General features: G+C 32.6%; 1 protein-coding gene across 1 annotated transcript in view; it reads right to left on the minus strand.

Annotated features, from left to right (window-relative positions):
* Positions 1-414: 414 nt before the first annotated feature.
* The window catches only part of ADGRA3 (adhesion G protein-coupled receptor A3), a 125,020-nt gene continuing 111,231 nt past the window's right edge, over positions 415-14,203 (minus strand). The window contains exons 15-19 of the mRNA XM_031943068.1: positions 12,881-13,005; positions 11,390-11,513; positions 6,732-6,877; positions 4,026-4,121; positions 415-3,858 (exon numbers count right to left, since the gene is read on the minus strand). Coding sequence (XP_031798928.1) covers positions 2,616-3,858; positions 4,026-4,121; positions 6,732-6,877; positions 11,390-11,513; positions 12,881-13,005 — 1,734 coding nt within the window. The 3' untranslated portion in view covers positions 415-2,615. The remainder of the gene's footprint in view (positions 3,859-4,025; positions 4,122-6,731; positions 6,878-11,389; positions 11,514-12,880; positions 13,006-14,203) is intronic.

The following is a 14,203-nucleotide window of genomic DNA, read 5'->3' on the forward strand; positions in this document are numbered from 1 at the left end:
CATAAAAATGTAAAATGGCATATAGTCAATCAACCACAGACCCCAACAGCACTCCATTGGAGATCCACATTTCACACTTAAGCATTGTTATAAATTGATAACTCTTAATACAACCAACTACTCCACTAATTCGGAAATGTATCTCATTCATAGGTTTGTGACAAGACATTTTTGTGAAATCTTTTGCTGAAATCTAAGCAGAATACTTACAACATTCTCCTTAACAATTCTTCTTGCAATAAAGGAAATGAGTTTAATTATACATGACTTCTCTAAAAGTTAGGTGTTTTGTTTTTTGTTTGTTTTTAGTGAATCTATTATCAACAATTCCTAAAGTTTAATCGTGATCTTTTAAATATGTTCTTGAACTTTGTTAAGTAATTATGGGTATTAATCTGTAATCTATAGGTCCCATTCTTTTTTTTTTTTTTTTTTTTGAGATGGGACATTTAGCATTTAATCGTAAATTCCCTTAATATCCATGATGCTCTCAAGACCACAAATAAACAATTATAACTTCCAAACTGTGATGTATTTAATATGATCTTCATAGCTTGAATTCATAAAAAGTCATTACTATTTTTTAATTAGCAAATCTCTATTAACTACTTTAATTCTATCCTTTCTGATCCAAAGTTCATTCTCCTTGGCAAAAACAAACAAACAAACAAAAAAACAAACAAACAAAAAAAACAAGCAGAAGTATAATAAGGGCTCAATTGTTTTCCTCTTTGTATTATCTATATGCTATCCTAATAACCCAACTGGTAATCCTGGAGTATCTTTGACCTTCCTCTATTCTTGAACACAGCTTTTAAAAAATCCTTGTGTTGCCCTAGCTTTTTTCAATACCACAATTTATGCTGACTCTTTTTATTCATTTTCAGTTACCTGCTTCCATCTTCCATATACTGTCTTTAAACCCAAGTCAATTAACGAGTTCCTTCTATAACTAGACAATTCCCCTTCCTCCTAAAATCATAAACTTAAAGTTCTAAGGGATTTTTGAGTCTATCTAAATTATTTGTTTTCATTCTACAGATGAAAAATACTGAAGTCCAGAGAGGTTATGTGGCTTGTATACAGACAGTAAATAACAAGAGTTAAGAATTAAACCCTAGAGCCATGATTCCAAAGACATTGACCTTTCTATAGTCTGTGTTTAAGATGACTGTGTCTTTTTATCTTCAGATTTTAATCCTTGAGATCTGACTTGGGCTGACTTTCTTCACTAGAAATTTAGTTCAGAGAGAAGTATCTAAACCCTCTGAAAAAAAAGATATCCCAAAAAACTAAGGTATAGAATAAAAAACGAAGGTGATAGTATATCTGTCTACTCTATCTCCTCTACAACGAATCGATTTTTCTGTATATATTTTAATCAATGAGATTCATTTATAGGAGGTAAATTAACTCTTTCATGTTCTGCAGGTAAAGACACTGAGTTGCTAGTACACATCTATTCCAAAAGCTTGTACATCAGCATGCTTTATGATCATAATGTACTTGACTTCTACTGGCCTTTCATGATGCTAGACTACCCCTACCCTCTTCAGTTTCAAAAGGAGTTGCATGAACAAAGAAGTGAGGCAAATGAATTTGATTTTGCAAGTAAATTTCAGTGTAGACTTTGTGCAAGTTATCCTCAGGAAATTAATGAAGACCCAGAGAGAATAATGCAAAAGAGGGAAATGCTCAACAAATATCTTTTAGATCCCAGACTCTCTGTGGTACTGACTATGGAAACAAATGGAACACACCAGCTTACATGCATCATCCATTTAGGATTATTATTACAAGCCAGTATTAAAGCTACCGTAAATCAGTGTCTCCCCTAAAAGATGTTTGCTAATTGATTCTCAGAGGGTAATTTATGTAATAGGATTATCAGTTTAACTATATAACAAAATGTGAACAGAATGCTAGCTAAGATCCAATTAATCAGAAACAGCAAAATCAACCAAGGTGACATAACAAAATAAATGTAATTTAGAAAAAATAAAATAAAATAAAATAAAATCACAATGAGCATTACTATACCAGAAACAAAGCTACTTTATTTACTAAGTTTAAGTTGCTTTTCTTAAAGTTAGTAAATATTTAAAAGATCCTCAACATATTTGTTTCACATGAAAAAGTCAAAGCACCAACAATCTGAATTCAAGACCTGTTATTATTTATGTATAATTGTACTGAAAATCTAAAACTACCAACTGTCTAAATTTTTACAGTAAGAACGATGGTAAGTACTGACATATAAAAATATAATAATTGAAACAATGGGAAAAAACAAGCGCTATTTATTACTTAAATACAAACTTTAAACATGATATAGACATTATATCAAGAAGTTCAAGAAGTTGCACATCAGATTTACAAAATGTCCCGTTCTGCCTTTTTGAATAAAACAATGCTAAAAAAATAAAATTCACAGAAAAGTAACTTTTTTTAAGTAAAAACATTTATAAGTATCATCCAAAATTATAAAAGTTTTTTTCACAAATTCTCTTCTCCACCCTAAGGTGCCTGTAAACAGTTTTTAAAAAAAATGTTTATAGATTAAAGGAATGTCTATCACAGTTCACACAAACTTCCCTCACCGAAGCACAACAAGGCTACACAGTAGTTTCATGCTTCCATAATCCAGTCCTAATATTGCCAGTGCTGTCTGTACCCAGCAGGGGTCCATCCTGGCCACTGTTTTTAAGTGGTCCATTTTGGATAGCCAGGTTTAGGCCATAGGACTTCTGTTGGCTTTCCAGCTCAACCACTATAGGCTTTCTTAATAACTCCTTTTTGTTACTGGTAGCAATGGGTTTTTCGAAATTTCTGCTGCTTTTGGGAAGCGTGCTACAAGCATCGCTGCTGTCTTGCTGAGGCTGGTTATACTGCCTCTCACGGTAAGCTAAATAAGCTCTCCTACTCCTCGAATGTCCTTCATTATTGCCCGGTCGACTCTTGGGCAAACCGTTCTGCACACTCCCTTCCACGCTGGTGGGGACATCATAGGCGTATTCTCTCAGGACCGTGAGTCTGCTGGCACGATGTCCCTTGCTTCTGTTTTTATGATGTCGGCTTGGGTGCCCATTTGTTCGAAACTGAACTTCTACTGGGGCCACGTGCATTTTAATATCATTGTCTACTGAATGTTCAGTTAGACTGTTATCAAGCTGAGGCACAGTATTCAGTGGAAGAGAATTGCTATGGCACTGGGCTGCAGCAGCTTGCAAATTTGTCAGTTTACAGCCTTGTGAGGAATTTTTCAAACTCGATGCACTTTTATTTGTGCACGAAGACTCTGCGCTGCTATTAGTGCATTTAGGAGCTTCTCCATTCGTCCCGATGGAACCAGAGGGCTGGATGTTGACTTGCACAGAGTAGGCGCTCCTTCCAGGGCAACAAGTGGCGATCCAGGCAAGTCTAACGTCTTCTCTGTTAACACAATGATGCATCATGACAAAAGCACTAAGACTTAAGCAAGTGGCTCCAAAGAAACAACTAAAAACCAAGTCCAGAGGGTAATATAAAGCAACAGACAAGGCCCCCAAAATCCACAATGCAACATATAAAAGTAGAGTGAGACTGGCTCCCAAAAGCTGAGAATGAAAAGTGTGTTCATTTTCCAATGCCGATGTAGAAATCAATGATAACGACATTGAGTCCTGATGATTTACTTCTCCGTGTTCACTGGTTGCCAATCTTTGCTGTTCCTCAGCTGGCTCTTTTAGTTCAAATTTGCGTTCAGGGTGTCGTTTCAACTGAATAAATATGCTCAGAAAGTACATGCAGTTTATGAAAATGATAAAGCTGGCAGGTCCATAAAAGGCCCCTATGCTGGGTTCCCAAGCCATCCAGCAACTAAAAAAGAAATAAAAATAAAACAAATCAAGATGGACATTCTCAGAAAGTCAAATTTCCATAAATTATCATTAAAAGGGCTAAAACCTATATTAGTGTTTATGAAATCTTTCCAAAAAGTCACTTTGATTTACGGGAATTGCAAGCATCTGTTGGAAAATACTCACTATGGTGCATTCGGCCTACTGCCGTAATTCTTGATGTTAGCTGCCGCTGTTATTCCACACACAATGATAGGAATACCACCACCAATAAGGTAAAATCTGGAATAAGGAAGAAGGCATTAGTCATTCTTGCTCCTGAAGAGAGAATTTCCCAAGACGCTGCAGTTCCTCGGCCTCTCACCTACCCTGGGCACACAGATCGACACTCAGTGGCTCCTCAACATGCCTGATTCTATTTCAGTTGAGAAATGTTATTCTCTCTAGAGTAATAAAAAGAAACTATCCCTAAAGTGCCATGGGAGCCATATTGCCATAGGTATTTATGTGTAAAAGGAACATTATGACTCATTGCTTCTCCAATATCGTAACAGTATCAGAAAACCAACTTATTTGGGGCTAGTATAAGCAGATTGAAATTAATTGACAAAAGAATGGTCTACTTGGGTTTTAAGAATGAGTAAAACTGATCAGGTTCTGCCACCTTGTGGACAAACAAAGCAGAATACTTAACATGGATAAATTTGATCCATTCTTCCTATTATTTTATATTATACTTAGAATGTGAATAAATGCTATTTTTGAGTTTACAGTAATTTTCCCAAATGACTTGGTCCATTGATCAAGTTCTCCTAGCCGTTTTAATTCCCACATTTGGAGGCAGGTGCATCTCCTTTCATCGCGTGACATCGGCATGCTTGCTGTTCTTCAACAAAGATGGTCCATGTCCTGACTGTGCATTTTTACTTCTCGTTCCCCTTGCTAGAATTCTTGGCCTTCTGATCCTGGTGTACTGGCTTCCTTCAAGTCCCAGCTAAAAATCTCCCCTTCAACAGAAAATGCCATCTGCATCCAGAGAGAGAACTATGGAGACTGAATGTGGATCAAAGCACCTTTTTTGTTTGTTTGCTTTTTCTTTCTCATGCTTTTTCCCTTTTGTTATGATTTTTCTTTCACAAAATGACAAATTTAGAAATGCTTAAAACAACTGTACATTCATAACCTATATCAGATTGCTTGCTATCTTGGGGAGAGAGGAAGAAAAAATGTGGAACACAAAGTTTTACAGAAATGAATGTTTAAAACTATTTTGTATGGAATTGAAAAAAAGTAAAAAAAAAAACAAAAACACTATTCAGAAATAAATAAAAATCTCCTTTTGGAATTTCAGTACTAGTGCCTTCCTTTGAAAATTTATCTCCAGGTCATCCTGCACATACTTTGTCTATATTCTATTCAGTAATGCTGCTCTATTATCAATAGACAATGATAATAATTAATTATAATTCCTCAATAAACTAGGAGTTACTCAAAGGCAGGGACTCTTCTTGGTCTCTTGTACTCTTAGCACACCTCATGATACTTAATAAATGCTAGTAGATATGACTTGCTATACACAAGGCAGAGCAATAAAAAGTTATCTAGGGATATATTAGGATGAGTAGAGTTAAGTTTGTCAATTTTAAAAGTTTATTTATACTTATATAGAAATGCATAGGGAAAAAGTGGTTGAGACTCAATTTTAAAGATGAATTAAGGAAGAGAAAAAACAAACCTAATGCAACAAAAATTTAAAGTCTTAACAATAGTTCTGGTAGCTAAAATATATAATGTTACAGGTCACATGTAACCCTATTTATTATAAACAAGGAAATCCCAGATGTTCTGATGAGGAATTTAGCCTATTCCCAAGCACTGGCTGGGGGTAGGGGCTAAAGAGAAAGACAGATGTGGATCTCCCACTGATCACAGAAATTGCATCTCTACCACTATACACATTTTATTTTATCAACTCCTCTAAGTTATTAAGACAGAAATGTTAATACATCTCAGAGTAACCTCTCTCTATCCGATTCTGCCATTCTTCCTTGACCTAAGAAAGGATTAGACTATAAAAACAATACTAATGCCCAATTAAAATAGTTCAACCAAAGTTTTACTATCTCACCATGAATGGGCTTGATCTCAGATTCTTAAACGTGATGCTGGTATGTCACAAACTAAGCTGGACATGCTTTTTAGTTAATTGTCCCATATCTGCCATCAATCCAATTTAATCAGGTAGTAAGAGTCTATATGCAAGCTATACTGATGGCTGCTAGATTAACCTACTTAAATTCAAATAGTCGCATCACTAGAATGTTGGCCAGCATATGAGAAAAGCACTTGGCCAAAGGAAATCACAAAGACATTTATTATTAAGGTAGAAAGGGATAAATCATCCTTTGTTCATTATTTCTTATTTATTTATAGCTTGCTTTATATATATTTGTTTGTATATTGTCTCTTCCATTGGCCTGGAAGTTTCTTGATGGCAGGAATATTTTTTGTCTTTTAGTAGCTATTCTCAACATTTAGTAGTGTCTGGCGCCTAGTGGGTGTTTCAAAAAAATATTGATTGATTGATGATTGAAAAACACTTATAGGTTTTCATATATACAAGATCTTCACTGTTTGCTACTAATATCACATAACTGTATATTCACAATCTTTAAATTATAGAATAAACAGACTAAGTCGAAACCTATTTTCTTTTAAACAGACAAATTCAGGTTGAAACACAACAAGCTGGTTTATAAGCCATATAGTATAAAAGTTTAAAATATTATTAAGATTCATCATTACTGGATGAAATAATCAAAATGTTATTTTGTAGTAAATACATTTTTGAAAGAACATTGCCAAAATCTATTAAATGAAAGTATCTGGTACCTGAGCATGGGCCTTGGTGGAGGTGGAGGCTCATCAGGATCCTGACATCTCTTAGCCTTTTTAGTGACTTGTTTATAGATATTTCTAGCTGTCACTCCCACCCACAGTACTGTGGCAAGTGTAGAGTAATGGAGAATTATTCCAACCTGGAAGAACAAAGTTAAGAATAACCCTGTCAGCCTTCAAAAATTATTTAAAATTTTACACTTTCAACAACAGTTCATATTTATTGACACCCTCATTAAATTCAGATAAGCAAGTGACTGAACTTCAGCAAATGGAACATTCATATAGTCAAGCTTGTTTCTCTAAATCATTTCTAAGCTAATCATTTATTCTCTCTTTTTAAGTGTCTATATGTGTGTGCATGCATGTGCAGATCAAAAATGTTAAATAAATTTAAAGAATTAGCTTCAGGAAGAACAGCAAAAAGATATTAACTTCTGATAATGAGCTATTAATTATGTAGGATTAATATCTTACACACAAAAAGATCAATAGTGCCTATTACCCAAATATTTTAAACTAAGTTGAGAATAAGTCAAAATACTATTCTCTTATAATATAGTTTTGTTCCAAGAGGTTAACTGCTAAAATTTGGTAATAAGCATTCTCTTATAATGACAGGGTGCTAGATTATGTAATAGTATGTTCTGTATTCTGTAACTCAGACTTACCATTGGTTTCAGGATAGCCAAAAATTTCTGTGGGCTGAGAAGATTTTTTTTTTTAAATGTATCCTCAAATTTAAAATTTTATCTATACTGGGAAAATTGGATTTAAAAAGTTAAAGTTTCCTTGAAGAGTTACTTTTTCCTTGTTTTGTCTATTTTATAACTTCAGTTCTAATTATTTTAAGGAAAATTTCTATATATAAAGAAACCTCCCATTTCCAGGAGATGGCTGACTGATTACAAACACATCGATTTTCTTGAGACAATAAATTTTCAGTACAACAAAAACTTGAGTAGTCTCTTCATATTTGGAAAATTTTGCTGGCAGTAACTGATAGAAACCCAAGTACTAAAGTTTATTTTATGAAAATAATATTTATTTACAAAAGTACAGTTCCTAGTACCCTTGGAAAAAAACGAATGTTTAAAAAGTGTTTTCATTTTTTAAAAAATAAGTTAATTTATCTCTACTTAGAATATTTTTCAATTTATCACATTGACTTTAGACAATGTGTAGAGTGCAATCTCAAGAATTACTCTTGTCTAAAGACATGGAAGCAAATACGGATTTCTTAAATTTAATACTAATTTATGTAAGCTTTACAGCCAATATAAAACATGCCACATATCCATATTGAGATGATTTGAAAATAATATTAATATGGAAATATTCGGATAGTCATCTCCTTCCCTATTCTTAAAATGAGGGGAAATTTTAACATTTCAAAATACTGAATATTTCCTATGACATTATAAAGGTTTGCAAGCAAATCTAAAGACTCAAAAATTTTTCTTGCTTAACTTCAATGTGCATCATATGGATTTGTTGTTCATGATAAAACAAAGTTGTCAAAGTTGTTTGATAGCATGGTTCTTTAACATGGTAATTAACTGTGTCACAAAGATTGAGAACTGAAAGACACTCGGAATGCAAAAGCATTTCAGTGTTTTGATGATACAGCAACTCTACTGCAAGTTGAAAAAAAAATCACTCTTAAAAGTTTGAAAAGACCTCAGAGATCACCTAATTTAGGCCCTTATGGAATTTTTAATCTGTTTTACAACACCCTTAATAAATGGTGATCCAACTGACTACCTGCTAAGAGCATTTCATTTCACTTTCAAACAGCTCTAATTTTTCTAAAAATTCAAATTCCCTCTAACTTCTATGCACTGATACTGATTTAAAACATTCTTGATTACTCTGAAAACCCTTCAAATCGTTGGCAACAATGATCATAAACTACTTAATTCTTTTCTTCTTCAGACTAAATATTTACAATTCTTTCAATTTTTTTTCTTTTTAAATATGGCATTCTCTCCAAATCCTAATTTACCTTTCCTGGACACATTCGAAGCATGTCAAAGTGTTTCAAGTGAGATGTACAAAGAAGTAGCCTCACTGCTTCAGATGGTGTGATCAACATATAGTACAGAAAACTTATTCTGGATATATACCATTTACCATTACTAAGATGGAAAATTCAAATGGAATGAGCAAAGTTGAATATCTAAGATAAGTCCCTTTTACTTTTCCTATAAAAGTCCTACTTTTCCTTTAAATAGGTACAAAAACATGGGGAGTGATGTGATTTATTGGAGATAAAACTAGATTGGGAGTCAAGACAGATAACAGCCTCTTTCATTCTGTTTCTTCATCTGTGAAGAACATAATTATATGTACAAAAAGGTTGTCATGAGGAATGTTCTATAAATTTTAAAGCACTGTGCAAGTGAATAATCATTGCTTTTATTATCATCATATTTACTATTCTAACAAGTAGGTAAGACTTTAAATAACTCCCTTGAACTATGTGAACCTCAATTTTTCCATCCACAAAATGAAGGGATTGGAATAGGTGGCCTACCAATAGCTCAAAGGCATGATCAAAAATGCAGTTGCCACAAAACTGGGGATCCAACACACTGGATAATAATCAGGATTTAAGAATGCCTTGACAAGGTGCAGCAATGGGTTAAATCTAGTAAGACAAAATGCAATGGCTATAAATGTAAAGTCATTTAGAGCTCAAAATTTTAATAAAAATTCAAGTGTAAAGCCTGTAAAATTACATGGTTGGAAAGCCTTTTGTCTACAAAGAATCTGTGGGATCTGATGGTGCTGCTAGATCAGAAGGAATCAAAAGTGTGGAGTGGAAGGTAAAAGGACTAGTGGAATCTTGGGTACATTCAGAGAAGTGAGTTTCTAGAAAGGAAGGCTTCTTTCCTTGGCCCTGGCCAAACTACTTCTGGAGTACTGTGGTCAGTTCTGAGGTCAAAGTCAATTTAAGAATTTTGAAAAGCTAAAGAGGAACTAGGATAGTAAAGGGCCTTAAGTCCATGTCAAATGAGAAGACCATGAAGAAACTGAGAACATGGAAACTAAGAAAGCTGTCCTGATATTGCTTGACCTATCTCCAAGTATCTGAAGAACTTTTCATGTGGAAGGGGGATTAGATTTATTCTGTTTGTTTCCAGAAGCTAGAACTTAGAAAAGAGGTGGAAATTGAACTTGGACTTGATATCAGGAGACATTTTCTAACAATTAGAAGTGCTTAAAAGTGCAATGGGCTGCTTCGGGAGGTGACTCATGGTTTCTCTCACCATAGCTACTTCTTAGTCTCTGTCTCAAGCATAATATGTAGGAATTCCTTTCACCCATGGTCCTCTGTATTTTGTGCTTAGCAATTCTGATATGCTAGGTTTTTATATGTCTTGGGTAAAAATTCTCATTACACAATTATTAAATTGATTAATAAAGAAATTTTGTGAAATCAAATACAATTATGTTCAACAAAATTAATAAAACCATTGTGCATAAGGTAGTGTCTTAAGTAATCTTATAAATGTATTCAAAATCTCTTCAATCTTGCAAAATTCTATTAAGTCTGCAAAATGTACCATTGTTTTGTAATTATTAATTCTACCCTAATATCTTTTAATGGGAATAGAGTCTTAAGTATTTGCATTCCAAAAGTGTTATGACACTTTTTTAGACTTGTAGTCTGATCTGTTACGTATTAAGTTCAAGTTTATTTTCAAACCTGTCTTAACTGAAAATTAAATGTGCAGGAGACCCTAAATGAAATGCATTTATCATAACTTTGCTTTATGTAATAGAGTAAAACTAATTTGGTGTCACAATATTTTGAACTTAAGATATATTTACTAAATATATAAATACTGATCCAGGACTATGAATATGAAATACCTTTAAAAACAAAGGATGGCTAAACATTATGTCTCACCACAAGGAATTAAATCTATTTTCATTTCCCTGCCCACGAAAAACAAATGCTAAGTAGCACCATATATGTCTTATACACCCAAAATGTAATATGTGGTATTTGAGAAAGGAAAATACTGTTATGGTTCACATGGAACTCTTCATTCCCATCATATTTACTCATACTATTCTACACAACACAGCTGGGAATTAAGTGAATAATTTTAAACCTTTCAAATATATTCAAAATCATTTAAAATGAAGAATGTAATTGGCAGAAATGGCTACACAATGAATATATATTATATATATATATATACATATATAAATATATAAAAACATATATATAATGGAGTGTGTGTGTGTGTATGTGTATAATAAAATATATTCTTTCAAAATAAACCATTTGCTAAGGTTTTTATATATCCCTTACATTTACTGAATGAAAATATAAGGGCTATAGAATACTATGAAATTCTACCTGGTTCAAGTTAGTGAAGTACTTCTATCCTAAGAAAAATCCTTTAATAATCCTTTGAATTAACTATTTGGAACCAAAACAGAACTAGCCCAGCTAGCAATTATCTTTCATCAAAATAAACCATATATATAAAATACTTGCTCGCGGTAGCCACAATTTTTATTATCTGGGCCTAACAAAATTTGATGAATTACTTTTCTAATAAGAACTCCCTGTTTTGTTTCATTGCATTATATTTTCTTACTTTCAAGAGTTTCTTATTTTTGTTCAAACTTACTGCTTGGCAGATGCTAGCATTCTGGGTCTGAGTTATGCCTCCAACAAACACTCCGCAAGTCAGGAAAATGTGAAAACACAAGTTCACCAGCATGTGCCAGCTTTTAAGGCTGATCCTAATCAAACTGTTTAAAAAAAACATCATTTTAATACATAATTCAATAAAAAATTAATCATAAACAACATCATTCATTTAAAACATTTAAAATATTCATTGAAAACATTCACTAAGTAACATTAATCATAAACATCCTTTACCATAAAATTTACCAACATCCTTCATTTAAAAAGGAAATACTTTTTATTTGATAAAAGAAATTATGCTTTACAGTTTCAAGTCATAAAAGGAATTTTGTAGGAGTTAGAGACCTGGGTTCAGATCCCATTACTCATACATCCTGGTCAGGGAACTCTATCACTTAATCTTAAGGTGCCTCAGACATGCATTTGTGGATGCAATTTCCTCCTCGGGGATTCCTTCCATAAATGATCTCACAGGTCCAATCTCTATTCTAGTTTATCCTATCTTATATAAATGAATAAAAATTCCATAATAATAAATATTTTAATAGCATAGTTCTTTTGGATTCACTGTGCAAAGAAAACATATATCAGGAAAAAAACCTGATTTATAAAATTAATGTGTTCATTAAAATTTAGAGAGAAAAAAAAGTCCTAAAATAAGGATAATGGTTATTATTATAATTTTTATTATAGTCTATAAAATCACAAATGTCTTTGTCTGGTAATTTGTCTTGACATTTAGCTATATAAGCACAAAAAACCCATACACATCAATAATACAAACTTTTAAAATGACATTTAGAAAAGAAAAATAAATCTTAATATCTAGAGTCATATCTTGCCTCAAATAGCATTTTTTTCTATAGATTTCATAATCCTAGTGATTTTTAGCAACTTAGTAAAAGGCTTCTAACTGTATATAAAAAATCACTTCTTTGCTCCTGCACCCTCCCCCCCATACACTTTTCATTTCCTTCAGATGTGAAGAGACAGCAACAAATCAAAGTAGACACCAACAATCCTTATTTAACAAACAATGTTTACTGCTATTATCTTTAGAGGCAAATTAATTGTCAGGCAATATCCTATCACTTCAGCTATCAATAAGCATTTAATACTCAATTCCCAACCATGTGGTTAAATGAACTAACGGACCTCAATCATGACAATATAAGCAACAAAATGTTATCTGCTTAGTTTGTTAAAATTCTGGGCATATAAAGTTTGGGCATTTTAGTGTGTGCTACTAAAGACGAGGTGGTTCTCCCAAATATAATGAAGTTTATAATGTTCCTTTGAAGGTAAAAATTTCTGCTGCATTTGCTTTTTATTTAACTTTAAAATTCGGCAAGGGAACAGTAATTTACATGATATAATATATTAGCTTCTAACTAAAAAACTTGTATTTGTCAGTCTTGCTTTAAACAAATGTGAAGTCATAACTCAATCCACAAATTTTATTTCTTACCTGTGATGATATATATAACTGACATTGATCATTAACAGATTTAAGAGAAGAATTATAGAAGTGGCATATACAACAGGATGTAATAGATCAGCTGACTGGGAATATATTTCAGATCCTGTCAAATCCTAGTGGGAAAAAAAAAACAACAACATTATTCCATCTGTCATTTTCTTAATATTAACTGCAAGGATTTTTCCAGAAACCTAAATATGTTAAGAAAAAAATGTGTTGATCTTATTTATTTTAGATCTATCCAAGTTTTAAGATTTTCTCTCTATTTTACTTAGCTATACTATGAAGAATTATAGGCCTTAACACCTATTAAATTACTCTATCATCTTACAGTTCTTTAATTTGGATAAGATATATATATATATATATATATATATATATATATATATATATATATATATATATATATATGTATGTATGTATATATGAGAAGTACTCATCAAAGAGCAAACTCTCATGAATAGTATAGGAAGGTACTATTAAGAAATTTCCTACTTTTTTAACTATTTTCAGTTTTTGTCATTTTGAATATTTCCTGAATAACATGGTAATTAAAATATAGAAAAGTGGTCCAAAGGACTTCTCTCTCCATTACGCAGCCCAAAGATGATCCATATTGTGTCTGTGTTCTTCTCTGATATGATCTCCACATCCTTAGTTATAAAAAGCTTTTCTGTACCTATCAGAATTCTAAAACTTTTCTTTAGGAAACATGACCTTGGGTTATTCAGCTATTTCCAGATATGAAAATCAAATTGGAAGAGAAGGAATAGAAGGATGACAATCTCTTTATAATTCTTGAAACTACAATTTCTGCTAAAATTTTCAATTACTGGAATGTAGTAAGCAAAGAAATTATTCAAAAATCAGGCCTACAGTGCCAGTAACCTCCAAATCAGTCAAATGATCAAAATCAAGAAGAGAGTAAGAAGGGGAAAAACCAGCATCAAGTGGTAGTATATACATGGAATTAATCAATTAACCAATAAATATTTATTAAGCACCTACTATATGCCAGGTACTGAGCTAAGCATAAGACAGTGAAATATCCCAGGACTATGAGAAAATTATCATGGAAGAGTTTCAGAATTTCAGAGCTATATCATACAGAATTTTTGAACCTGTAGGGACACTGGAGTTCATCTTGTTCAAACTCCTCAATTTACAGATACAGAAAAAGAGTGTCAACATAAAGGAAATCAATAATAATATTAGTGAACACTACCCACAGTTATACTCAAATACAAAATGAAAATGGATTTGTGATCTCATTAGTTTGGAAATCTCCAAAAAAAGCTGACCCTTCTTGTG

Source organism: Sarcophilus harrisii, chromosome 6, assembly GCF_902635505.1.
Source record: "Sarcophilus harrisii chromosome 6, mSarHar1.11, whole genome shotgun sequence".
In the NCBI taxonomy this organism is placed as follows: Eukaryota; Metazoa; Chordata; class Mammalia; order Dasyuromorphia; family Dasyuridae; genus Sarcophilus; species Sarcophilus harrisii.